This window comes from Macadamia integrifolia, unplaced genomic scaffold (genome assembly GCF_013358625.1).
Source record: "Macadamia integrifolia cultivar HAES 741 unplaced genomic scaffold, SCU_Mint_v3 scaffold2118, whole genome shotgun sequence".
NCBI lineage: Eukaryota > Viridiplantae > Streptophyta > Magnoliopsida > Proteales > Proteaceae > Macadamia > Macadamia integrifolia.
Window position 1 is genome coordinate 115376 of NW_024868522.1, and position 25780 is coordinate 141155.

Below are 25780 nucleotides of genomic sequence, written 5' to 3' on the forward strand. Positions count from 1 at the left end.
TAATGATGTCAATCAGAGTCACTATGCGATAGAGATGTAGAGGTGGTGGAGGGGAGATAAGGGAAGTGTGAAAATATCAAAAAAGCCATACAGAAAGGGAAGACATAGTAATTTGATTGGGTAATCTTTTTCTTAATGAGATCAATAAAAAATGATTATTTCATCATGACTTGTAACAGTGTCTGCGTGTGGGACACTTGTAAGATATGTCATTTTCGCGTTGACAAGTATTGGAACCATTGCTTTCTTTTTTTTCTTTTTTCTTTTTGAGAAAGGAAAAGAAAAATAAGAAAACGAAATATAACAAAGTCGAGAAACAGTCGGTGGATCTCAACACTACTTATGAGCAGCAGTAGCTGCTCTTCGTAGAATAAGTAGGAAGAAGTCAAATCGATTTGAAGATTCTCTAACCCTTCATATTCAAGAAGGAATTCGAAGCCGAAGCTCCACTCGTACAGATCCTCTTCTCCATTTGAATTCTCAAATATTCTTCGTTTCTTCAAACCCAACAATTGTGAGTTAGTTCTTCTTAGTCAGACAATATCTTCTTCCCTCGATCTGTGTTTGACAAACTTCGAATTGGTTCTGTTTCTGAATTCATTCTTTTCCTTCCACTTTCTTGTCTTCTCCATTGTTGTTGCTGCTGTAACTGTTACTCTCAAATTAGCGTTCCTTCGATCCGTTTTTGTTTGGTTATATTTTCCCCCCTTTTCCTTATTCCGATTAGGGTTCTGAGTTTCTGTTATTCTATTTTTCATTTTTCGTAGGAGTGAGATGTATTGGCACTAGATTGTCTGTGATTCTGAATCACGAAAAAATGAGGCGAAGACCGATGGATTTCCGACGGCCTGTGAGGAGGAGATTTTCGAAGGCATTCTGGTTGACATTATTTGGTTTGGTTATTCTGCTTTTCATTGTGATTTTTAGCCAGGACAAGCAGCCAGGATCCAGCTCCGTATTGCCTCAGGTAAAATTAATTTCATTGCTCAGTTAGTGTTCTAGAGTTGCTTTCATTGCTGTATGAAACTTTGATTCATGTCGGTTTTTAGTTTAATTATGAAACGACTGTGTCTTCCTTTGGTATTTTAGCTGGAAGATCCGGAATATATGTGGGGAGAAGTATAGTGAAATATCATAGTGAAATATTAGTCCCTTTAGTGACATTAGGTGAGCAGTAGTTAATTTTTGAATAGTCACAAGTGTTTATAACAGATTCTTTCTCTGGAAAAATACTCCTCGATTGGTGAGATATTTTTATTTTTCTTTTGAATAAACAAAAATAAGATTTAATCTTAAATCGCTAGTACACATGACCAGAAGACCTTCCAGCAGAATCATTATAAACTACATTCACTTCACTCACCAACTAGACACTACCCAAAATGGTTGTGGAGTTCAGTCCTATCCTTTTGACCACCCTAGCATACTAGCATCTGCAGCATAAGGTAAAATATACCAAGGCAACGGTAGACCATCAAGTTATATATATAGGAGATGGGCAGCTTTGTGTCAGATTAAACCACCAAATTGTTGATACTAAAACTGTGCAAGTTTCTCTCTGTATGGTCACAGCTTCCTCTTCTTAGGGACCTGGGGCTTCGATGATCTCATTCCTAGGTGCAATAAAATTATTGTCAAGTCTTTGATAATGGAACCTGCACCACAAGTATCGTTTTTTTTTTCTTTTCAAATGAGTAGTGTGTGATGGAGGATTAGAAGAAGGGTGAAGGACATAATAATCCAAGATCCTTACCACTAGTATATTTGCACTGATAATATGATGCATCACAGTTCAATTTGAACCACTCCATTTCCGGAGGAGATCACTTGCTTATGTATCATTCATATGTAGCTGTTCCCATTCAAAACCTCTAGGCTCCAGCCAAAGTGCTTATTTGAATTCATTCTTGCAATTGCCTTTTTCTGTCATTTACTGTAGTTATCAAGTTTATTTTCTGATTTTCAAAAGCAGCCTTATAACTTAGTTTGCAGATTTCTTTTATTACAACGCCAGCCTTGGCATTCACTCTTTTTTGTTCCTCTCCCCAGTTCATTGAGGTACCATAAAAGACTAGCTTTTTGATGTCTCTTATGAAAGCACCAATATTTCTTCCCTTCCTGGTATACTGCACTTTGTCACAATTGAACAGCACATGTGCTTGCACTTCTTCGACCATACATTGAAGACACAATATTGTACTTTTTAATCCTTCTCAAACCGTTGACTCAACTCTACTCTTTCTTGTTGGCAACATATAACGAATGCATTTCCAGAGGAAAAAAAACCACTCTTGAAGGTAGTGGAATGTTCTGTATATGTGGTCCAGGAAAAAACCCCTTAAGAACATGACTGTTGACTGTTTGGTGTCATGGTTAGACACAATGTGGTTGTATTTTTTTTTTCAGTGAATCCATCAGGTTTATTAAATTTACACATTAGAGTATCTTTTTCAAATCCTCATGAAAGTTTAATGCCTAGAATTGTTCTGCGGTATTTCTGTTAAACATTCCACAATTCTTGTTTTCAGACAAAATATAAGATCAGAAACCATACTCACACTGACACCAGCAGGTTTAGGAGTTGGTGGGAAATTATAACATTGTTTGAGGCTTCTCTAGATGGGTACTCACCGTACTCTCAAAACAGCTGAGCTAGGCTAATGAACTCTAAGTTATCTTAAAAAACTCTAATTGCTTTCTACAAACACCTGTCAATTTTTTTTTTGTTTTTTGATAGATAAAACTATAAAAGACACCAATATGCAGGCAGGATATTAGTCCACGTCTCATTTTCTATAAATAGAAAATCTAGAGAAACAAACTACATGTCCATTAATGCCAGCAGGAACAATACTAGAATGCGGGCGGGAACATCTGTGTTGAGCAAAAGGTGTGTCATCGATTTCCCACTGTATAGTTCGTTGGGATTGACTAAGAAATATTACTACCTTGGTATGGGTCAGGCACGGCCAAATTAATGCAGTTGTGCAATTCAGTTCCTTTTCCAAATAAAAAACCTAATGTCAAAGTTAAGGTCTGGGTTTTTTTTTTGGGGGAGGGGGGGATGGCAACAAAATGGGTCAGATGGTCAAGGGGCTTCAGCAGTACCATACTTCCATGTCCAATCGTCTTAAAATATTGCTCCAACCCTTACCTTTGTAGCTTCACCCTACCCAACCCACTAAAAAATGCATAGTCACCCAATTTACAACATGGTTGTCATGGCGCCAAGGCGAACCAAGGTGTTGGGGGGCTGTCTAAGCGCTTAGGAATCAAGTCGCTCGGCTTAAGGTGAACAAGTGTTATATTTATTTTCCCTCTTTTATAACATTATTTAGTATACTACATATATATGTACCATAAAAAATTAGCATTAAGTCACATCAAATGATAAAAAATCAACATTAACTCACATTAAATTATAAGAAATCAACATTTAGAGAAATTTCCTCGTTTTATGATAAGTTTGATTGGTCAAATGATTCTATTTTTAAATGAGACATTTTGCATTAGGTAGAGCACAAAAACAGTTTTCCAATAAGTCTAAGATTACTTAAATCTGAGTTTTAATGACAAAGTTATGTTCTGGTCAAACTTATTTTAAAGTGTGCGAATGCTATTAAAATCACCTAAATGAAAGTAATTTTATGGATATCAAAACAAAAGATTATTTTACCGGGATTTTGGTTTTTAGCAATGTCTTACAATGATAAGATTTATGAAATTTTTAGAATTGAGAAAAACCCAAAATTTGAAAGTTGAAAATCACCCATACAACAAAAAATTCGGTTTTTGTTCTTGAACTGGGGGTCTTTTTTTGTCCTTTTAAAATTTAAATTTTAAACTATTTTTATTGGATTCAAATAGTGGGGTTTTTACTTATTTATGTATAATATCTTAAGCGATGCCTTGGCAACTGTGATTTACAATGTAAATAGGGTAGATACCTACATATCAAGATGGGGCAATTTGGATGCCGTGAATTCGTCAAATAACGTACCTTGATCTTTAGAAGTTGAGAAAAATGCCCTAGGTTCTTCAAGCAATCAATACCAAGACCAAAGGTGAATCCAAAATAATTATCTTCGCTAAGGTTTGTGGGCTTACATATAGGTCTTGGTTGATGTAAGACTAGAATCAGAAGCGATCCTAATCCCAGGCATGATCAGAAATTTTGACTGAATAGAGAAGATTTCGATTACTCACAAACTGTAGCTCAGATGGAGCTGAAACTTGGAGTATGAAGGTCCTATATGGGTCAACAAACCTCAAAAGATGTGACAATTCCGATGGTTGAATTGAGAGAGATGCTGTTGACACGAATCAGGAAATTTTTTGCCACTCTTCAGAAACTAGGGTTCTTGGCAATTGGCATTGGATGATCCTCAAAATTGGGATGGAAATCCCTTGTAAAATGTCTAGGTATCCTTCAAAAGATGAGCTTGAACTGCTGGCTGGTTTGGCAGATATGGACTTCAATCCAAGTTTCCAAAACCCTGACAATGGAGAAATCGATCCTTCACTTGTGGGTGTATTTCTAGCTGATCTATAGGCTGGTCTTTTGGACTTCAAATCATCTTCAATAGTCCCTCAAACACTCTCTCACTGCAGTGGAATAAAGAAGAAAATAAGAATAAGAAAAGAGAATCGATTGGAGATTGAGAAGGGAAGAAGAAGAAGGTTAGGTTTTGGGCATCTCACCCAACTGTATCCCATAGCAAAACAGTATAAGCCTTCTCAAATAAACTTCATAAACTTTTTTTAATTAATTACAACAGCTCCTCTGATATAGGAGTAAGTTCAGCTTACAAAATCGAAGGTAAATAAAAAAACAAAACTAACATAAGAATAGAAATTATCTAGCTTAGGTAACTAATTACTAACTTGTCTACTAGGCAACTAACATAGAACAATAAGGACTCCTTTAGAAGACTTGATCTTCACTCAAAACCATGGTTGACCCAGTCAAACCATAAGAAGACAAGAAGGCAGAAAATACTGGTCACGTGAACAGTATCTTAACACAAGTTAGTGGAAGCTGCTGGACTTCTCCATCGATTGCTGCTGTAGATGGCCTTCTAGAAGACGATAAAGAGAACATAATAAAGGGGAAATATAGCTAGTTTCATGGCCCAACTGGGCTGGTTCTTCTGCTGCAAAATTGAACCAGAAAAAGACACAAAACTGGGCCAGTATGAACCTGGCTCGATCAGCACTGCTGCAGCCCTTTGTTCTTCTTCGATAGTGAAGCCCATACATGTCATCAGCATGGGAATCTACATCATTGGTTCTATTTCATCTTGACCGAAAATGAGAATGAACTGGTCCAAGCTTGCAGTTCTTGATAATCCTACGGACTTGACCATAGATATTAGACTGTTTATTCTCCAACAACAACATAAAAAGGGAGTGGTTTGGGAATCACCGAATCAGTGAGTTTACAATGCCATATGGTTGTGCAAAGTTTTAGGGGTGCGGGGCAAATTATAAGATTATCGTAGAACTGGCTGTATAATATCTGAAATATCCATATGATGTAGAGGATTTTTTGAAATCTTAGGGGGGCCATGGCCCCTCCAGTCCCCCTGGCTCTGCCTGCCCAATATCCATCCGGTACATGAGTTTGATTACTCTTTAAGATTTCTTTTCTTTTGGGGGATTGGAAAGATCCTTTCATGGCAGCCATAATGTGCAGCATGTCTAACGTTTCTGGCATACTGTGAGAGTGGTCCGACATCAGGGATGAGTTTGATCACTTTTTGTCTTTTAGTTTGCTGGTTTCTGTCAAGTGAAGGGCTCTCGGTGTTGTCACTGTTGTCAACACATTCAGTTGGCCAACAGTCACATCGGTGTTTTCATTGTTGTCAACACAGTTATTTGGCCAACACACTCGCCTATATTGATGCTCAATGAAAGAGAGGTCAGTGTGAAGAAGAGCACAAGTTGCAGGGACACGGGAAGAGCTGAAGGTTGCAAGTTTTGTGTCAGGGCAATGACTTTAGGGGTGTTTTGAGCTATTGATGCGGATCCGAGTTCCAAAGACTGAAATTGGAACACTTAGGGCCCACAAGAATGACTAAAAAAAAACTCAATTTAATGGTTGAGGGGTATTCTTGTAATTTCAGAAAAAATTTAAGAGCTTTTTAGAGTGAAATAAGTGATTAGGGACTTAACAGGAATTAAACCTAAAGAGAAGGATCAATTCTGGAAATAAAGAAAGTAGTGTGGTTAAACTGAAATAACAATTGGAAGAGGAGTATTCTGAAATTACCAAAGATGAGGGGAATATTAGAACACAGGTTTAGAAAAGAAGGGGTTCACTGTAAATATAATTAATTAGGGAACTTAAGAATAAAAGAGAAGGTCATCTTCTTCCTTCTCACGCTACTGACCAGATGGCGGAAATCTCAGAACCGTGTGGAAGAGGAAGCTGCTTCAGTTCTTCTCGGAAAAGCCAGAAATTCCAGGCGAAGGCTGGAAATCCTTTGGCCTCTTGATTCTGACAAGCAAGTACCACAAACAGCAAGCCACGAGGGGCAACTGTGCTTGCAACTCAGATCTAACGATGAACACTGTTCCAGGTCTGGTTTTGGAGTAATAGCTCACAGCAGGGGCTGTTTCTGGCCAAGAAGATCCTTCAGATGGGCCGCCTTACTGAAGTGAAGCTGTTCCCCAAGTGTGAAAGTAAAGGGGCTTGTGTCGGGAAGGATTCCTTAGTTTATGTAGGTTGTGAAGTGCCGACAAGAACAGAGTAGTTCCAGGGAAGGAAAAATTACAGTAGGAAATAAGAAAGGATTAGGAAGAAGAAGAAGAAGAAGAAGAAGAAGAAGAGAAGAGAATATCTCAAGCCCAACGCCCAACTGCATCAGCTATCAGTAATTTAGATTTGTGGAAGCTCAAGACATGAGAAAGGTAGATCTCTGGGTTAGCGTTCCCCCTTGGCTTGATGAAGAAAGTGTATGTAGATGGTCTTTGAGCATGAAGGAAGAAGAACATCTACCTGAGAACTCCTACAAGCCCCCGACGATTGAAGACAACTTATGAGTCTTGGCTAGATCATTCAAAAAGGCATTCAAGAGCTGTTGAGAAGCAAGGAAAAGGAGTAGAAGACGAAGAACAAAACTAGGTTTGTGACCTTGTGAGAAGCTTCAAGAATCTCCAGTAGACAACTAGGTCGAAGCTCCGATGGTGAAGAAGCATCGAAGAGTGTGAGCCACATAAGAGGGAATCAACATTGGTTGGCCATAATCATTATTGTTTGTATTCCCACATATATGTATACTACTGCATAGGCAAGATGTATGACAAAATTTGCTAGTTTGAGCTTTTAATTAGGACATTTACATTGTCCATTTGATTGTAATCGTTGTTGCTACCCAGTGGGGGTTTGGTAGAGGGTTTATAGCTCCTTTGTAGTGGATGCCATATAAAATCGAGGGTGGGTGCTCCTTTGTAGTTGTAGCTACATAAATTAGGGGTTGGTGCTCCTTGGTAGCGGGTGCTTCCTAAATTGGGGGTTGGTGCTCCTGACAATGGATGGTGTCTAATTGAAGTGTATAGTGTATTATACCGAAGGCAGGATTTGGTTTTTAGCCCAAACTACCATTTGCACCGTGGATGTAGGAACACTGCCCAACCACGTAGGCCTTGTCTCTCGTGGTGTGTGCTATTGTGGTTGCTTTGCTCTGTGGCTGTGTGTATTTTGTGGAATGCTGAGCAGGATGGAATGTCCGTGAATATTTGGTAGACCTAGCAGGATGGTTGTGAGTGCATGTGGTTGTTCAGGGATGTGCATGTGAATGTGAGTTTGCTGTGGGTATGTATACCTGAGTACTTGTGACACCAACCAGTGAGTTGGGCTGAGTTATTTTGGGTCATTGATTCGTCCTCCTCTCAGTGACAGCCTGAGTTCAATAGTTTTCATTTGGTAGAAAACTGAAAGTCTTGAAGCCGATTTATTGGAAGTTTATTGGCTAAAAACTTTTAGGAGCTAGATTTTAGGGGTCAAGGACTGAACCTCTCATAGTTAAGTAATATATGATTAAAACCTTGTTTCACCTAGTAGTCAACACATAGCCAGTTCATGGCAGGTTGACCGTGTACTGAGAATTGGACTTGGACCATACTATTCAGGGCCCTGCCCATTTTGTGTTTTACCCATGCTCTGTGATCATAATTGTCAGGGTGACAACCCTAAAAAGGGTGTACGCAGTGCACATGGCTCCCACTGCTGGGGTTTTGGGGATAACCCCCACTTCTCAGAGAGGTTGTTTCCCGACTCAAACCTGTGACCTCTAGGTCACAATGGAACAACCTTACCGTTGCTTGAACCTCCAGCAGGAAATTACCTTGAACAGCATCAAATTAGAACAGTTACAAAAGAAATCCTATAACTCTGAAGAAAACTCAGATTGGTTAAAAAATCAGGTCAAGTGGTCTATTCTGATGGTTCAACAGTCCTACAGATTTTGAAGAAATTTTAATGGCAGGATATGGAATAAGAGTAGAGGCCTTGTTCTGTTATGAAAGCAAATAGCAAACCCAGAACTGTACCAATCGTTGAGGGATTTCAAGGTCTGAGTTCAGAAATTCGGAGATTAAATAAGTAAAAACTGAGATATCAGTTTGGAAGGAAAACAGATCAACAAATAGGGAGATGAGACATTAACTAAGATACATAATCCTATTAGCAAGCAGTGATATCACAAACAACAGAATAGATGAACAAATATGAAAATCGAATTGCAGGTTCAGAATTAAAATAGAATTTCCGAGAACTAAAACTGAGAATAATGAAGCAAACAGAAATCCAGTCTAGCAGAATATATCAGAAACAAAGAAGCAAACAGATCTGAAACATTGTCAAGACAGTATTGCCACAGGGAATCAAGTTGAAAAGATCCGACCTATAGTTTCTGACAGAGAGAGGTAGATAAGATAGAAATATTAACAGGTTAGAAATCCACCTAAACCTGATCGGTTTCTAGAAGCCTAAAAGATTAGGTTTCTAAGTTAGGCTTCTAGAAACTCGGATTAACCAAGATCACAATGATGTGACAAATAACCAGAATTCAAGAACAATTACTAGTAATAGATCAACAACTTGGATGAATGTGATATTCTGATATGAAGTTGATAATATAGCAAGGAACAACTCTTCAAAATATGGGCTCGGTCCAATGGTTGGATCTCAAAAGCCAGCAATGTTAAAAAATTAGTAACTTAAGATCCTGAAAACAAGGTACTCAGATAACTCAGCAAATAATGAACTGATAGAGATAAGATTCTGGTCAACAACAGTTCTTAGATTAGCAATCAAGATATCAAAATATAAAGCAGATCTGATGGTTAGATAGGAGTTGTGAATTTATGTTACTTGAATATTGATGCAGAAGGAAGAATGAAGAAGAAGATATTACTAAGCATCCCACCTAGCCTCAACTGGAATCCCACCAACACAACAATGCATCTCACAGCGAATCTGAATCTCACAGAATAATTCAAGGCTCGAGCCAAAATTTTGTTAATCAAATTCATGTGCAAAGCTGTTACCCCCTTACAAACTTATAGAAGACAAACAGACTCTAAACGCTAAAATTTAAAAGGCCTAAACCAATCCTTAACTAATAAGGTAACATAAACTGACTAGGAAACTAAAACAATTCAAGGAATATAACTCAAAACAGGACTGGTCTTATAGAATCCTAATCCCTCCTAACTAAAACACTTAATAACAATAAAAATAAAGAAATAAAGACATAACTATTTTCTTAGGCCATCATACACACATTAAATTGACCCATTACAATGAAAACACATTGGATCAAAGGCCCAACACATGTATAACCCAACCCAAAGCTTATTTCCACTAAAATAAGCCCAATTGTATTTTATCTGCATGAAAACCCTAGGCTAGGAATCCACCAAAGCCTCACCCATAATCCAGTAGTGACACCATTGAATCCATAGATCTAGGTCTGAATCCACAAAACCAAATTCAGAAAACTGAATATTCTATTCTTCAAAAATCATGGGGAGGACCTGAAGGCCTAACATGTATTTTTAGTAGCTTCTCAACTAGACGTCTTTACCCAGTCAGGTTTGGCCAAGGAATAACAACTTGATCAGATAAGGAGGGGAAAAAAAACTTGTCTTGTCCTTTTCCAGTTTACTAGCTTGGATAAGGCCTAGACTGACTCAAAAACTTTACAACCAATAAGGAAAAAGATAACCAACAGGTCTGCAATAAAATGTGTAATCCAGCCTAACTAACGATCAGTATTACAATAAAGAAATAAAGAAAATAAACTGCTGAACTGACCTTCCATGATTTGGACTGATAGGATAAGATTTCTGATGTATTCTAGAATCAGAAATTAGACAGGACTAGAGGCTCTGCTCTCATGAGGCATGAGAGAAGAAGACTGTCAGATGAGTTTTTAGAATTGGTGTGAGGACCACTAAGCTTCTGTCAAATTAGCTGTCATGGCTGCTGGACTTCCTTCTTCTCTGATACTGTTCCAGGAACCTAGTTTCAGCATCAAGGTGGTTCTTGAACCCCTAGGCGACTGGTCTCCATATTTTTCAAGGCTTCTAGAGAGATATAAGGGGAAAAGAAGGGAAAAAATGAGAAAAGGAAGGAAAAGAGGGGAAATGGGGATAAAAGTGAAGAAAATGAAGGAAAATCGGGAACCAGAAGAAGGGCAGCCGTGAGCTGCCCCCCCTGGGTTTCTACCACCATCGCAACAACCCCAGCAGCAGCAGAAGAGGTGTAAGAAAAAGAAGAAAAAGGAGGAAGAAGAAGTTGGAGAAGGTACTTAGGGCCTGTTTGATTTTGTTTCTGCTGTTTCTGTGTCTGGAAACAGCAGAAACGATTTTTTTTTTTCGTTTATGTGGTAAGAAATGATTTTTGGAATTGCAAAAAGGTGTTTGATTTTTCTGTTTCTCGAAACGTTTTCAACAGTGTAGTCGGGTTCAAAACACGAGTGAAGGCACAACGTTTCAGGTATGCAGCTCACGAGTGAAGGCACGACGTTGGAGTTGTAGGTATGCTTTGTGGAGATGAGCTTAAGAAAGATGAAGACAGTTTGGAACTGTGAGCTTCGCACAATCAAGTTAGAGTCGCCGCTTCTGGATAGCGATAAGTTTCGACAATGGGTTGGCGTTGGGGGAAGTCGTGTAAAGTATTGGATTTTTCACAATTTTTGTCCTTCCCACTTGTTTCTAGAAACAGAAAAATAAGGCTGATTTATTTCTCCATTCGTGTTTCTAGACATAGAAATAGGCATAAATTTCTATTTCTATTTCAAAATACAAGTGAAACGAAACAGAAAAATCAAACGGTTTTTGGGGTGTTTTTCCGTTTCTGAGCACAGAAAAAATTAAAAAACACGTTTTTGGAAACAAAATCAAACGGGCCCTTAATCTGTTCTCAATTTCTTGCTCTTAGTCTTCCAAACCATTGAGATGGTCTTGGTCATTATTCGGCATAGAGGAGAGGAACAGATGCGGCAACCACTGCTTCCGAATGGCTTTTTTTATTTTTTATTTAAGTGAAAAGGTTAATATTTTTATTTTACACATCAGCCCTCTCATGTTTATTAGTAAAATGGAAAGAACTCGTTATTTTACTTATAAGTCCCCTATACGCAAGGATTAAATTATCAGTATCAGTCGCCGTATTGGTCGGGTATATTTAAGATATGTATCGGAGGGCATCGTATTGTATCAAAGATACACTAAAGATACCGACATGGAACATATTTTTGTATACTTTTGCATACAACAGTAAAAAAAAGCTATATATATATTACAATCTCAGAAGCTGTAGCTAAACCAGAAAACCAGAAACAAGAATGAAAAGAGAGAGAAAAGAGAAGAGAGGAAGAAGATGAAGTAACCAAAGGAAGTCTCAAGAATGGAGAGCAACCTGAGATTAATTCAATATGAATCTAATCTCAGGTTCTCTTATGAATATATAACATTAGGTCAAGAGGAAAGACAACAAAGCCCCCCACTTACATAAGGAAAATCCCAAAAAGACCCAAACAAACATAACAAGGACCAAATGGTCCCTGTAGTAGGCGCTAATATTAGCGCTATTCCCTGTTTGGGAATAGCACTAAAATCAACACAAAACATGGTTCAAGAACTCGATTTCGCAGGTTTCAATCGTATCCCCAAGGGTTGAAACAATATGTCGTGTGACTTTTAAAAGTCACAGGTTTCGACCATGTTTTGACGAAATTTTCCATGTTTCAACCGAAACATGGGAAATTTCAACCAAACCAACTGGTTCGACTTGAACCAGGTCCTATATAAGTTAGTTTGAAAAGAAACCCAAGCCTTCTTTGGCAGAATTCGACCCTCTCTTAGTTTTTTCTCCTAGGAGTGGGAAACTTGGGGAAACAGTGGAGATTTCCATTTTTTTCCTAACAAAGTTGAATCTAAGGGTGGTTCTTGCTTCATCTACATAAGAAAGACACATTGGACCAAAAAAGTAAGTCCCAATTTCCCTAAAAATCATTTTTTTTATAGAATATATTTATAAATAGAGTAGAATTATATAAATTTTTTATGTTACTTGGGAGGACCCGATCTACGCATTCACGGTGGCCGAATTCTTTTTTGCATGTTAATGTTTTTTTTTTTCCTGTTTTTGACAATGCATTTAGCTATAACATATTTCAGTTAACAAATCAGTGTAATGATTATCGAACCTTTGGTTCACTACACAAGTAAGACTTTATGTATTTTTTTTTATGAAACTAATGATGTGAATGTATTAGAAATGTTTAAAATAGGATGTACAAAAAAAAATAAAAAATAAAAATAAAAAATAAAAACACTGTTTGGGGGTTGAAACCTAAATTTCCACCATACTAGGAAAAATTCCCCGGTATCTTCGAAATTTCCTAGGTTTTGATCGAAATTTCGGTCTCCCCAGGGGTCGAAACCTGATACCATGAACCTTGATTCAAAAGGATGAGGTTTCTTACATGTAGTAATAGCCTATTGTCGACTTTCTAAGAACTTTTTAAATCTATGAATAATTTGATGCAATAATTCATTGATGCAATGTTTTAGTTTGTTTTACCTAAATCTACTCAAACATAGCCAAAAAAAGAAGTACAATAAACTTAGTTGTTTGATCTTGCCATCCAGCTTCTAATAAAAATTACTTCTAGAACATTGCAAAATGGATGGCAGTAACTTGAGCAATCATGACATGAGATACAATGTTCAGTTTTGTGGAAGGATCAACACTCTTAGCTTGTTGCAAAGACAAACAACATTAAATGGAAATGATGACACTAGTTATCATGATGATTCTTATGGAAATTAAGAATTAAGTGGATGGAGAAATCAAGTGGAAGACACTTATATGATTGTAAGGACACTGCAAATGTAAACTGGAGGAGATGATCAACATGAGGATGCAATAATTAATGACAAGGAGGAAATCTGTTGGGCAAGTGCACTTGTGCTACAAAATTTTGAAAACTTAAGTATTGCCAACAAGAAGAACAAGCTCTGTTTCAAAAGTGATTTGGGTTTTGTAGATACGTATCTTAAGTATTGGAGTATTAATGTGTATCGGTTTGATGCGGTTCGATACGAACCGATATGCATGCAATCCAATTGTTTGGGGCTCAATTGTATGTATCGATAGTATTGGTACGTATCAGAGAGTATTGTACGGTAGAGTAAGATACTAAGATATGCTTCGATACTCCTCAATACATAAACATTTAAAAAATATATGTATCGTATCGATGCTGACCAATACCGATGTATCGGCCGATGCGGTACGATACATACCGATACTTTAAACCATGCCTATACGTTTAGTGTTCTACACAAAACACCCTTCTTGATATAACACGAATATACCGCCTAGGCACCAAGGTGCTTGGCCACTGCCTAGGCTCGCCTTTGCTGCCACGACAACTATGACTGTGATCCTGGATTCTTCATTTTACCCAAAGCACCCATTCCGCAAATGACATGAGATGACATGGTTTAGATAAGGGAAATGTCTCGATCTCTAAGTCCATACTTTTATTTATTTATTTCTGAATTTGAGTTTTCTTGATTGGTTTGTGCCCATTATTTGGAGACATCCCAACATAAATTATGGACTGCTGTTGTTATGACACTGTCCCTTTAAACTTGCACCTTAAATATTTTAGCCAGTTAATAGTTACATATTAATGTTTTTTTGGGGGGGGGTGATATTTGGATATAATACTGAATACATTGAAATTATAGTGCTGGGTTATTAGTTTTATGTAATATTATTTATTATGTTTATTTGTACCTAATGCGATCGGTGGATCCATATTATTCAAGATCATGTATCCTACAATTTGACTATGAGATGGATCTGACTCCTCGACAATGGTGGGCTGTGGATACATTGCATCCATTACAGGGCGGTGCACAGGGTAAATGCGAGTCAGTTTGATAGCACAGCAGCCTAATACGTAACAATTTATGGTTCTTATTGCGCACTGCAGTATAAGCCAGCTTGCTCTTGCATGACTTGGTTGAGTATCAGCTGCCAAGGAATGTCTGAGAACTGTTTGGGAATCTAAATCATCTTGCGTGCAATTTAACATTTTTCTTTGACTACTCATTAGGGAGAAATGCTTCCCATTTATCCATGTCTAGGATCATCCAAAGAAGCAAATTGTAGTGGGCTTTGAACTGTATTTCATTGATAAAGTGAGAGGTTAGTGATACTGAACTCTCTTCTGTATAGAGCTGTATTGTTGCCTAAAGAGAAGACTTAAAAGGACCAGGGCTAGATATAATTATCTGTTTCTTTTGGCTATTTGCTTTTGAGATTGAGTACAACCTGGCATCCTGCTATGTTTTGCTTTCTTTCTAACAAAACCATTTGCTGCATGCAAGAAAACCTAAATTCTATATTATGTTCTGCAGAGATATTCCAGGCACCACAGTATCACAGAAGGTCTTAATATTACTGAAGAAATGTTGAGCCCTGTCTCAATCTCAAGGCAATTGGGTGATCAGATTTCTCTTGCGAAAGCTATTGTTGTGATTGCGAAAGAAAGCAACAATCTCCAATTTGCATGGGAGCTAAGCGCTCAGATCCGGCAGTCCCAGATACTTTTGTCTGATGCTGCAACAAGGAGAACTACATTGACAGCAAGAGAATCTGAAACTGCAATCCGTGATATGGCACTTTTGCTCTACCAAGCACAGCAACTCCATTATGACAGTGCAACCATGATCATGAAGTTGAAAGCCAAAATCCAGTCTCTCGAAGAGCAGGCAAACTCTGTGAATGAGAAGAGCTTAAAGTATGGGCAAATAGCTGCTGAGGAAGTCCCAAAAAGTTTATACTGCCTGGGTGTCAGGTTAACAGTTGAATGGTTCAAGAACCCTAATTTCCAAAGGGGACTTACAGACAGAAGGAGAATTTCTGAGAAACTCAAGGACAACAATCTCTATCATTTCTGTGTCTTCTCTGACAACATTCTTGCAACTTCAGTTGTTGTCAACTCAACTGCTATGAACTCCATTCATCCAGATACGGTTGTTTTTCACCTTGTGACTGATGAAGTCAACTACGCTCCTATGAAGGCCTGGTTCTCCATGAACAGTTTCCGAGGAGTAACGATAGAGGTTCAGAAGTTTGAGGACTTTAGCTGGCTCAATGCTTCTTATGTTCCTGTCCTAAAGCAGCTCCAAGACTCGGACACTAAGAATTATTACTTCTCTGGCAACACTGATAATGGCCGGACTCCAATCAAGTATCGGAATCCAAAATATCTATCCATGCTTAACCACCTCCGGTTCTACATTCCTGAGGTTTTCCCCACATTAGAGAAAGTGGTATTTCTGGATGATGATGTTGTGGTTCAGAAAGATTTGTCGGGGCTATTCTCCATTGATCTGAAAGGCAATGTGAATGGAGCTGTTGAAACATGCATGGAGACATTCCACAGATACCACAAATACTTGAACTGTTCTCACCCTCTAATTCGTGCAAATTTTGATCCAGATGCCTGTGGGTGGGCATTTGGGATGAACATATTTGATTTGGTCGAGTGGAGGAAAAGGAATGTGACTGGCATCTACCACTATTGGCAGGAGCGGAACGTAGACAGAACATTGTGGAAGCTTGGGACTCTGCCGCCTGGACTACTGACTTTCTATGGGATAACTGAGCCATTGGATCCCAGGTGGCATGTCTTGGGGTTGGGATACAAAGTTGTTGATGCCGAGTTGATAGAAAAGGGGGCTGTGTTGCACTTCAATGGGAACTCCAAGCCCTGGTTGAAGATTGGAATGGAAAAATACAAGCCTCTGTGGGAGAAGTATGTCGATTATTTGCATCCCATGTTAGAGCAGTGTAACTTCCATTAATTTTGGTATGGAAGTGTGGTATTTCCTGCTTCTAGGTTGCTTTGAATGCGACCAAAATTTTGCCATTGGAATGCATGTAAAATCCCAAGATTAAGCCCTGGGTATGGCGGGGGCGGGGGCGGGGGCGGGGGTAGAGGCTGCTTGTGGTGTGTGGTGGTTGGGTTTTTTGTGGGGAGGGGGAGGGAGGAGGGTTGTGTGCTATATTCTTCTTTCATTTGTCATAGCAAAACTAGTGTACTGGCGCTTCTATCATAAATTAGCTTATTCTATTTTTTTTTTTTTTTTTTTTTTTTTTTTTTTTTCGCTTATTCTCTTTTCCATAATAATAGTTTTTTGGAATGGAATCTAAGCCAGCCTCACTTGACTGAGCATAAGCGAAGTCTAAGGGTTTTTCCTTCTAAATAGTGGCTGAGAGTAAGCAAAGCTACCTTCATTCAACAGATTTTGGTAATATTTTCTATAATAATAGTATGGTTACTAAAATATGTCAATCTAGCTAATTTGCATAAATGGCTTGGGTGCCATTGCAAACATAAGAAGTAAGCTGCACTAACCAATCCACGTGGCAATCTGTCAATTCAATTGTTTAGAATTGCCTCACAAACGTATGACTTCTATTCAAGGGTTTTCCTTCTAACTGGCACATTTTTCTCTCTTGCCCCGTCACTAAAAGAATTTGGGTAGCTAGGGTGTTGGGTCTCTGATCAGAATATTTACATGGCCCCTCCATCCTCAACTATCTGATTATGGATGTTCGAAAAATGACTTCATCTTTTTCCTCTCTATCTTTGCTGTTTATTGTTATTTCATTTTTGTTGGGGGCAAAACGATAAAGTTAAGAATGGGAAGTTGTTTGATCCTTTAAGGATTGTTAAAAATATTAACAGATGGTTAAATGACCTACAATTACTTGAAGTGAATCCCAAATCAAATTTGTGTGATAACCCAAGCCCAATTATCACTTGGTCAGAGATTTAAGCTCTTATCCCAAATGACATCCTGCATTATTGTGACTGATGGGACTTTTAAGGAAGATACATAGTCAGTAGTTAACCCCAAGGGGAATGGTGGAGTTGATAAGGGGCCTTCACCTCAAGAAGCGTGTGATTCTGAGTTTGACTTCTCTTATATCTTTGGGACCACTCACACGTGGTGTTTAGTGCTCTTCATTGTTTTTGGTGAAAATTGAATGATTTTCATTCAACCCCGGTATGACTTGGTTCATGTAGTTGTAGAGTCAGTATAGACCCGTGGGACTAATCAAGCCGAAGGCTTCGATACCCTTTGTTAGAAAAAAGAAAAAGACAAGATGGACAGGAGTTTTGTTCTTAAATGGTTCTTGTGTTTATGCATTCCTAAACCCAAGCTTTTCATAAAAAAATCAAAAGCATTCTTGAAGCAGTTCACTAAGCAAGGCAATTAGGGATCACTACCATCATTGTTTGGTCTATTCGTGAAGAGGTGATTGCAATGTTTGATCAGTATCAGGGAAGCTGGCCATGGATTCTTTTTTTCTTTCTGCGGATTAAAAATAATAATAATTAGCTTGGGATTTTAAATCTTTCAAAATGAAGAAACAATATTGCACTTTAATCTATCTGGCTTGGCTTATAAGGTCGGAACTTAAAATTATGTAATATGCTTATGGGAAAATGGTTTCCATGAGAGAGCTGTGCCCAGACATATAGGGGAGGAGGGGTGAAATGACTGCCCCACCACATATGAAAGGCAATAATTCCTAACCACTTGATGCTTTATGTATATTACCATTGGCCCATATATTGGCGTACAGGGATGTGATCCTAGACGGAAAACTATTCTCCTATACTAATGAATTATGATTTTTTTTTTTAAGAAAAAAATGGTGAAGCACAGAAGCCACTGGCAGGTGGATAATTAGTTGTTACCGTTTAAGGATAAGGGCTCTCAAATGTCCACCAGTGGATCCAACCCATCCTGTCATTCATGATAAATCAGGAATATATAACGATCCACTCACACACACTCTCTCTCGTCAGCTATATCAGTTTGAGCCAACCAAGCTCACAGACCAGAGAAAGAAGATAACATGGCTCTCAGAATGTGGGCTTCTTCAACGGCCAATGCACTTCGAATCTCTTGCGGCGCCAAGGCCCCTCTCTCTCCGGCCTTCTCTCTCTCTAGATGCTTCTCTTCTGGTACTGTATTTCTTTCTTTCAACTCCTACTTAACTGCTTCTTGGCTTCTCTCTCTCTTTGCAGAGCAATCTACAATAAGGACCTCTGCTTCCTGCTCTATTTCATTAAATGGGTCTTCTAATATTTTTGAGTTGCTTCATTTAGTTATTTTTCCTTATTTTTGGGCTCTTTTTTTTCAATTTTTGACCTTAGTAAGGAAGATACTCCTGAATTTTTTTTTGAAGTATGGTAACTTTGCAGTTTTGGATGGATTGAAATACGCTAGCTCACATGAATGGGTGAAGCATGAAGGTCCAGTGGCTACTGTTGGCATCACTGATCATGCTCAGGTTATTGTACCCAGTATAACCTCAAATCTTTTGTTTTTCTTGAATTATAATTGTAGCAGTGCCTATATCGATGCATTAAATTCATTCTGTTCATAGCATATTCTAGCAAGGACACATGATTAGTTTATAGAGATGGAATAGATAAGGACCTGAATTCCATTTATTGAAGGGTTGTATGGGAAGGATTGAATAGAAAACTTCATTCTAAGAGATTTAAGTTGGACCAATTTTGGTTAAAGATCATAAAATGGTTGAGATTTTATGCTTTGCCCATGGAAGGGGTGGAGGATTATTGAAATTCCTCAATTCAAGATGCTGTGGGCACAAGTAAGGAATGGGGATGGGAGCCATTGAGGTGCAGAGCTAGACGGTAACTATTATTTATTGAATCAAATGAAATAGTCATTTTCTTTCATGGAAAAGAAATAAGTTATTGGTTCTACATGTTGATGATTTGGTTTGCCCAAGTCACTTTAAAGATTTATGCAAAATTGTTACAGGGTCATCTTGGAGAGGTTGTGTTTGTTGAGTTGCCAGAACCAGGGGGTTCAGTTTCTAAAGGTGGAAGCTTTGGAGCTGTTGAAAGTGTGAAAGCAACCAGTGATGTCAACTGTCCAATTTCAGGCGAAATTGTTGAGGTGAACTCGAAGCTTACCGAAGCACCTGGTTTGGTAATTCCACTACTCCCACTTTATATGTTAGTTTATTTCCATTGTTCTTTTTTTTCTAGTTTAGACTCATTGCATTCTGTATTGTAGATCAACTCAAGCCCTTATGAAGAAGGATGGATGATCAAAGTGAAACCAAGTAGTCCATCAGAACTGGACTCCTTAATGGGTCCAAAGGAATACACAAAATTCTGTGAGGAAGAAGATGCCTCCCACTAGAAGTCAACTTTTTTTTTTTCGGGTTATTGACACTCTTTCTGGTTCTCTTCTTTTCATGAAGAAAATGTCAGCCTCTTGATACTGTTAAGGTTACTATTGCTTACAATCCTCCTCTTGGATATTGGAGAACCAGAGATTAAATCCAATTAGCTTTTTATTTTCTTTCTTCCTTTTTTGTTATTGTGCATCTTCATGTAATTAAAGCCCATTTCCTTCTTCCTAAAAGTACATCCCTTTCCATCTTGGAGTGGGTCTGATTTTGCTTTCTTTTATGTCATCTCTATTAAGCATTGACAGTAAAGGAAAGATGGAAAATTTAATATGGTAACTTGAAACATTTGAACTAGAGGCTCTTAAGAACAGGACCTTGCCGATGATGATGATAAAACATTTTTACTTCATTTATTCCAGGAATCAGAGTAACTATATATTGATATGGAGCTATAATATCCCACTGTTTACATAGCTGGTGATGAGACCTTCCCAATTCTGTATGAGGTAAGTACATCAGTGAAATCCTGGATCAAGTCGTTCGAGCCTGCACATGGACAATTTAGGTTAAAAATAGGACAGATGGATTTATATATAGCCTCTAGAATGTGGATAGTGAAAAATTTTCCCTTTTTTTACTCTTGATCAAAAGCATCTCAAATTTTTTACTTTAAAACTATCTTCAAGAACATTTCTATGTTCATTTAAAGAAAATAAAAATAAACTAGTTTCAGATAAGTTTAAAAAGAAACAGAAAGAAAAATTGAACTCACTGATAATTGAGGAGAAAATGGTGGAGAAAAATAGTTACTTATAGCTTGGCAAGATCAGTTCCAGGGCACAGTCTGCTTCCTGCTCCATAGGGAAGGAAAGTTCCTGGTTTTGGTATGTAATCCTGGGCACAAGGATATTACATATCAGGACAAACAGAATACTAGGCATGGCCACATGCATACATCATGGATAAATGTTCAAATTAACAGGAAAAAAAAATGCATAATATCACTTGCATCCCATCTGGATGGATTGAATTCCTTTTGGATTAGGATAAATTTCAGGATCCAGATTAACAGTCCTGAACCAGACCAAAACTTGCCATTCCTTGGGTACAAGGTAACCTGAAAAGAAGGCAATTCTTTTTATTGCACTACCAACTATCATGAAAAATCACTGTCAATAGAAAGGAAATATAGTTGAAAACTGACCACTCAAACTGAGATCTTTTCTGGCCTCGCGGAATCCACTAGTGAGATAGTAATGATACGCAAAGTTCATCTATCACCTTCAAAACCAAGCCTGATTGTTATTGTTTAAATTTGAAGTACTGAATCAACCTGTGAGAATTGCTTATACAGAGTTCATACCTTGGAAAGATAATCCATTTTGTCTAACTTCATTTTGTGTCAACACTTTTGCCCAGGTGGTCGATTCTTTAGATCTCCTCTTGCTCTGCCTGAAACATTACAGCAAAGTTCAGTTATCAAGCAAAATGTAATCACTCAAAACATTAAGTGAACTAATCCAGCAACATTTGATTGACTCTCCAAAGTTGTAAATTTGCCAGCCTAAGTTAAATAGCTCAGTGACTACAATGCAGAAGAATCTGTAATGAAACTCATATCAGTGAGCATCATATCGAACTTCTAAATTACTTTTCTGAGGATTTGCACTTCATTCATGTCAAAACCCAATTCAAAAATTTTATAAATTGATTATTGAAATGTTTGAAACTACTCTTTTAACACATTAACCAGATCAACTCATTGGAGATACAAAAAGAAACACCGCGTATCAAATAATATTCAACTCCACATATTAATGTAGAGATCAATAGACAAGTCAATCAAGCTCTCAATCTGCAGGATGCTTTATTCAGAGAACATTTACAGTCCAACCAACAGTAGTATAAAATCAGACAAGAGAATATCTAAGTAGGAAGCCGACACTGATATTGGTCTCAATAGAGAAGGGTTCTCTGGCTAGATCAGTAACTAGATGACTGGGGTCTAGCAGGGACTGTTACGAGTATCAAACCATCAAACAATAGGGATTATATCAGCTGAAAACATAGAAACCAGAATAAGGTAATAAAATTCTTACAGATCTCAGGTCTTGGCTGCAGAAATCACTACAAGACAAAATCTGATTTATTTTGTATAACTCGAAACCAGGTAGTCCAATAGGGCTGAAACCCTGGTCAAGTCTCTCTCTATGTGGGAGGCTCCTTCGATCCAAAGGGCAGCCCAATCCAGTGGTTCAAAGGGCTTGTACAGGTACAGTTGCAGTAGGCTGAGAAAACCTTATAATTCTGGGTAGAATTGAGAAAGAGATGGATTCCAGGTACCTGTCAACGATTGCAGCAACAATCGATCTTAGAGTAGTGGAAAGAAAAAGAAGATAACTTAAAGTAGAGGACCTCTTGGGTTTCACACCGCAAAGAGTCAGCCAGATCGAACACTAGCTCCCCAACCTTGATCAAACACAAGACTAATACTTAGTAGAGAAAACCATAGCAGTAGCCATTGTTGTTTGTGTGTAAAATAGTGGGAGCCTTGGAGGCCTCCTATGCTTTATTTATAATGTTGATTGGGGAGGGACTATAAATTAGAAGGTCTAATACTTACTAAAACTAAAAAATAGAAGCTAGCTAAAGAAGAAAACTAAACTATTTTAACAACTAAGACAATTAAATTGGACCAGTCAGCTAAACAACACCAGCTTCTAAACTAAGCTCTAAAAGAAAACCCCATCAACTAAAATCATGGGCTGCTTGGGCAGCCCCTAATTGCTCTGGCTGACACCACTCTTCCTTCGCTGACACCCCTCTTCCTTCTCCTTTCATATGTACTTATTATTGCTTCAACTCTCCCCGGATTGAAAACATTAATCTTTGAAGAATGGGTTATGGAGATATAACACATGCAAATTTGAATCAAATTGTTTGAAGTCATCATCATGAATCCATGTACTGTCACTACATGGACAACCTTTCCATTTGACAAGGAATATGTGATAGCCAGTACCACAACGGTTAGTCTTGTAATTATCATTTAAGAATTCTTCAATAATATCAATGGTGAGTGGCTTAAGTTGGGGTAGCCACAACATTTGCTCTGTGTCTCCGTCGTTTGAATGATGCCCAACATAAAGATGTAGATCAGCCACATTGAACACATTGCTTATAGTCATATCATCAGGCAACTTGAGCAAATAAGCATTAGACCCTATTCATTTCAGCACCTTATAGGGACCCATCTTCCTTGGGTGGAGTTTAGTACTGACACCCATTTGAAGCTGTTTGGGATTCACATATATCATCACCATATCTCCCAATTTGAACTCCGAAAAATGCTGATGACAATCAACTGAAGCCTTATACACCTCATTGTTCAAGGTAATACATCTTCGGATGTTGGCATGCACCTCAGTAATATGGCGTAAGAACTCATCAGCCTCAAGACTAGCTCGAGCTTGGGGTGGGAGTGAAACAAGATCAATAGGTTGTTTTGGCTGAACTCCAAGCAAGATCTCAAAGGAGTCCAACCTGTTTTCCAGTTTGCTGAACTGTTATAAGAAACTCAGCAATGTCGAGGATAGAAGGCAAGGTTTTCTCATATTCTCGAACCAAACATCTCAACAAATTTCCCAAGCTTTTATTCACTACATTCGTTAGTTTGTGGGTGAAATGCGGTTGAAAACATCAGCTTTGTATTTTTTAAGCCATAATGTCTTTCAAAAGTAGCCCATAAATTTGATGTTACAATCGAAGACAATACTAGTAGGTAGCCCATGTAGTTGCAATACTTCTTTGACCAAGATCTTTGCAACCGAATATGCATCAAAAGTCTTACGACATGGTATAAAATGGGCCATCTTAGAGAAGCGATCCACAACCAACGTAATGGATTCATACTGCTCTTCTGTAAGGGGCAGTCCAAGCATGAAATTCATACTAACTTCGAGCCATGGTGCATGAGGAATAGGTAGTGGGGAGTATACACTTGCATTTTATTTTTCAGCTTTTTCTAATTGACATACATGACACCTCTTGAGCACATGATCCACATCCATAGCAATGGATGGCCAATAGTATCGATCCGTCACCTATACAAGAGTCTTATCCTTCCTAAAATGTCCTCACAAACCTCTTTCGTGTAACTCTCGTATAATGTGGTGGAATAGGGAAGAATTTGAATTGCATAACTGTATGCTAAAAAACAAATACCCGTTATGAATCGAGTATTTTAGGTACTATACACCTTGTTGTAAATCCAAAAAAATAGTGCTGAAATCGAGATCAGATGCGTACTCTCCTTGAGTCTGATCTATGCTAACAACATGTGCTGAAAATATGTTCAGAGTGAGCACTAACTCCTTGTTAGACAATATCGAATTGAACCACCATTTTTCCATAGAGCCTTCCTGCCCCCCTATTTGAATGAAGATATAATAAATGAGTAGTGAGTATTCAAAGTTAGAAATACTTAAAAAAGACAAAAGACAATTTCTGGTTTGAAAAACCTCTTGTTGCTTTTTTTTTTTTTTTACTATAAACTAAGTGCATCATCCATTGTGGTCTACTTCCCAGCTTTGTACTTCATGACGAATATGAACTCTTGGAAGTAAGCTATCCACTTGGTGTGCCGGCTGCTAATCAAATTTTGGGAAGAAGGTACTTCAACGCTCGAGATCAGTATAAAAAATGAACTCCTTACTAATGAGGTAATTTTTCCAATGGTGTAGCACTTGGATGACTGCATACGGTTCAAGATTATAAGTCGAATAACGCTTCTTGGCTTCATTAAGTTTATGATATAGAAAGCGACATGATGCCTTCCTTGCATCAACAGTACTCCCAGACCCACATGTGAAGCATCTATAGCTACTTCGAACACTCGGTCAAAGTCTGGAAGCGTAGAATCGGTGCCTCTGTCATCTTCTTCTTGATAAGAAGGAAGCCTTGGTTACTGCAGGTTCCTTCATGCATTTAGTAATGAGTACTATAACTGCACTGAAGTTCTAAAAAATCTTCTGTAAAAGGAAGCCAAACCATAGAAGCGACGAACTTCTGTCAATATCTTTGGTATAGGCCAATCAGTGATGCTCTTGATCTTTTCTGGATCAACTTCAACACTTTTAGATGAGACAATAAATCCAAGGAATACAACTTTGGGCAGTGATGAGCACAATAATGTGTGAAATCTTAGGGATATAAGTGTACATTTTACTCCACTTTGGATAGCATTACTTCTATTTTTTTTTTTTAGTTTCCAAGTCTATAAAAGAAAGTGCTTAAAGTGAATCAAGAACCGGTCCAAGCTTGAACTAACTTGTCCAAAGGTGGGACCCACTCATTGGTACCACATCCTCTCTCCTACAAAATCTTGAAGATTATTCTCTTTCCTTACCACCTCACAAGATCTTGAAGATGCTCTGCAGAGATTCCTTTATGATTTAGTCAAGATTGCAAGATTTTGGTTAATATTGCAGGGGAGGAATAAAATTTGTTAATTTTGGAAACAGATTCTCTATTTCCTCACATAATATCTCAGAGAATGAGGATTTTTACCAAGATTTAACTTCATTTTATTTTCTTTCTTTTCTTAAAGAAGACTTGTAAAAGGAAGGAGGTAAGACCAAAGCCCTATAAAGCCCCTTCCTCCCTCTCCTAGAAGGATTATTCTCCTTAGTTTATTTTCTAGTTTGTGCTTAGTTCTCTTGTCTCTCTCTATCTCCCTCTTTCACTCTTTTTAGTTTTAGTTCTTCTTTATTTTTTCTTTAATCACTTTTGTAATAGCTTTTTATTTCAATTAATGCAAGCACTCTTTTATTTTTATTCATCCTTTTATGTTTATGATTTATGCAATTGAGTTGTAATTTTTAAAGTTATAGTTCTAAGCTTAGATTTAGGTGACAAGATCACGAGCCGTGGAGCATCTCTTTTTTTCAAGTTCAGTTTTTTTTTTTTTTTTTTTTTTTTTTCTTTTTTTTCAAGATT

The 25780-nt window shown here is 37.9% G+C and overlaps 2 protein-coding genes and 1 pseudogene across 3 annotated transcripts; 2 read left to right on the forward strand and 1 right to left on the reverse strand.

Moving 5' to 3' along the window:
- Nucleotides 1-298: 298 nt before the first annotated feature.
- On the forward strand, nucleotides 299-16520 carry LOC122065772 (probable galacturonosyltransferase 10). 2 transcript variants are annotated; one of them, XM_042629627.1, is made up of 3 exons: nucleotides 299-514; nucleotides 768-967; nucleotides 14947-16520. In XM_042629627.1, the coding sequence occupies exons 2-3, from the start codon at nucleotides 818-820 to the stop codon at nucleotides 16396-16398; spliced, it is 1602 nt and encodes a 533-aa protein (XP_042485561.1). In that variant the 5' UTR covers nucleotides 299-514; nucleotides 768-817; the 3' UTR covers nucleotides 16399-16520. The 2 variants fall into 2 exon arrangements, with proteins under 2 accessions (XP_042485561.1, XP_042485560.1); XM_042629626.1 differs by having other exon boundaries at nucleotides 299-967.
- Nucleotides 16521-18375: 1855 nt separating this feature from the next.
- LOC122065774 (glycine cleavage system H protein, mitochondrial-like) lies at nucleotides 18376-20063 on the forward strand. The gene is made up of 4 exons (XM_042629628.1): nucleotides 18376-18575; nucleotides 18816-18904; nucleotides 19405-19575; nucleotides 19663-20063. The coding sequence occupies exons 1-4, from the start codon at nucleotides 18467-18469 to the stop codon at nucleotides 19789-19791; spliced, it is 498 nt and encodes a 165-aa protein (XP_042485562.1). The 5' UTR covers nucleotides 18376-18466; the 3' UTR covers nucleotides 19792-20063.
- Nucleotides 20064-20134: 71 nt separating this feature from the next.
- Nucleotides 20135-21301, reverse strand: LOC122065775 (annotated as a pseudogene).
- Nucleotides 21302-25780: the final 4479 nt, after the last annotated feature.

Excerpts from the sequence above, each read along its gene's own strand:
- LOC122065774 (XM_042629628.1), top strand. The coding sequence starts at position 18,467 with ATGGCTCTCAGAATGTGGGCTTCTTCAACGGCCAATGCACTTCGAATC. Across the intron at positions 18,576-18,815 it reads CTCTAGATGCTTCTCTTCTG|TTTTGGATGGATTGAAATAC; the intron begins GTACTGTATTTC and ends GTAACTTTGCAG. Across the intron at positions 18,905-19,404 it reads GCATCACTGATCATGCTCAG|GGTCATCTTGGAGAGGTTGT; the intron begins GTTATTGTACCC and ends AAATTGTTACAG.
- LOC122065772 (XM_042629626.1), top strand. The coding sequence starts at position 818 with ATGAGGCGAAGACCGATGGATTTCCGACGGCCTGTGAGGAGGAGATTT. Across the intron at positions 968-14,946 it reads CCAGCTCCGTATTGCCTCAG|AGATATTCCAGGCACCACAG; the intron begins GTAAAATTAATT and ends TATGTTCTGCAG.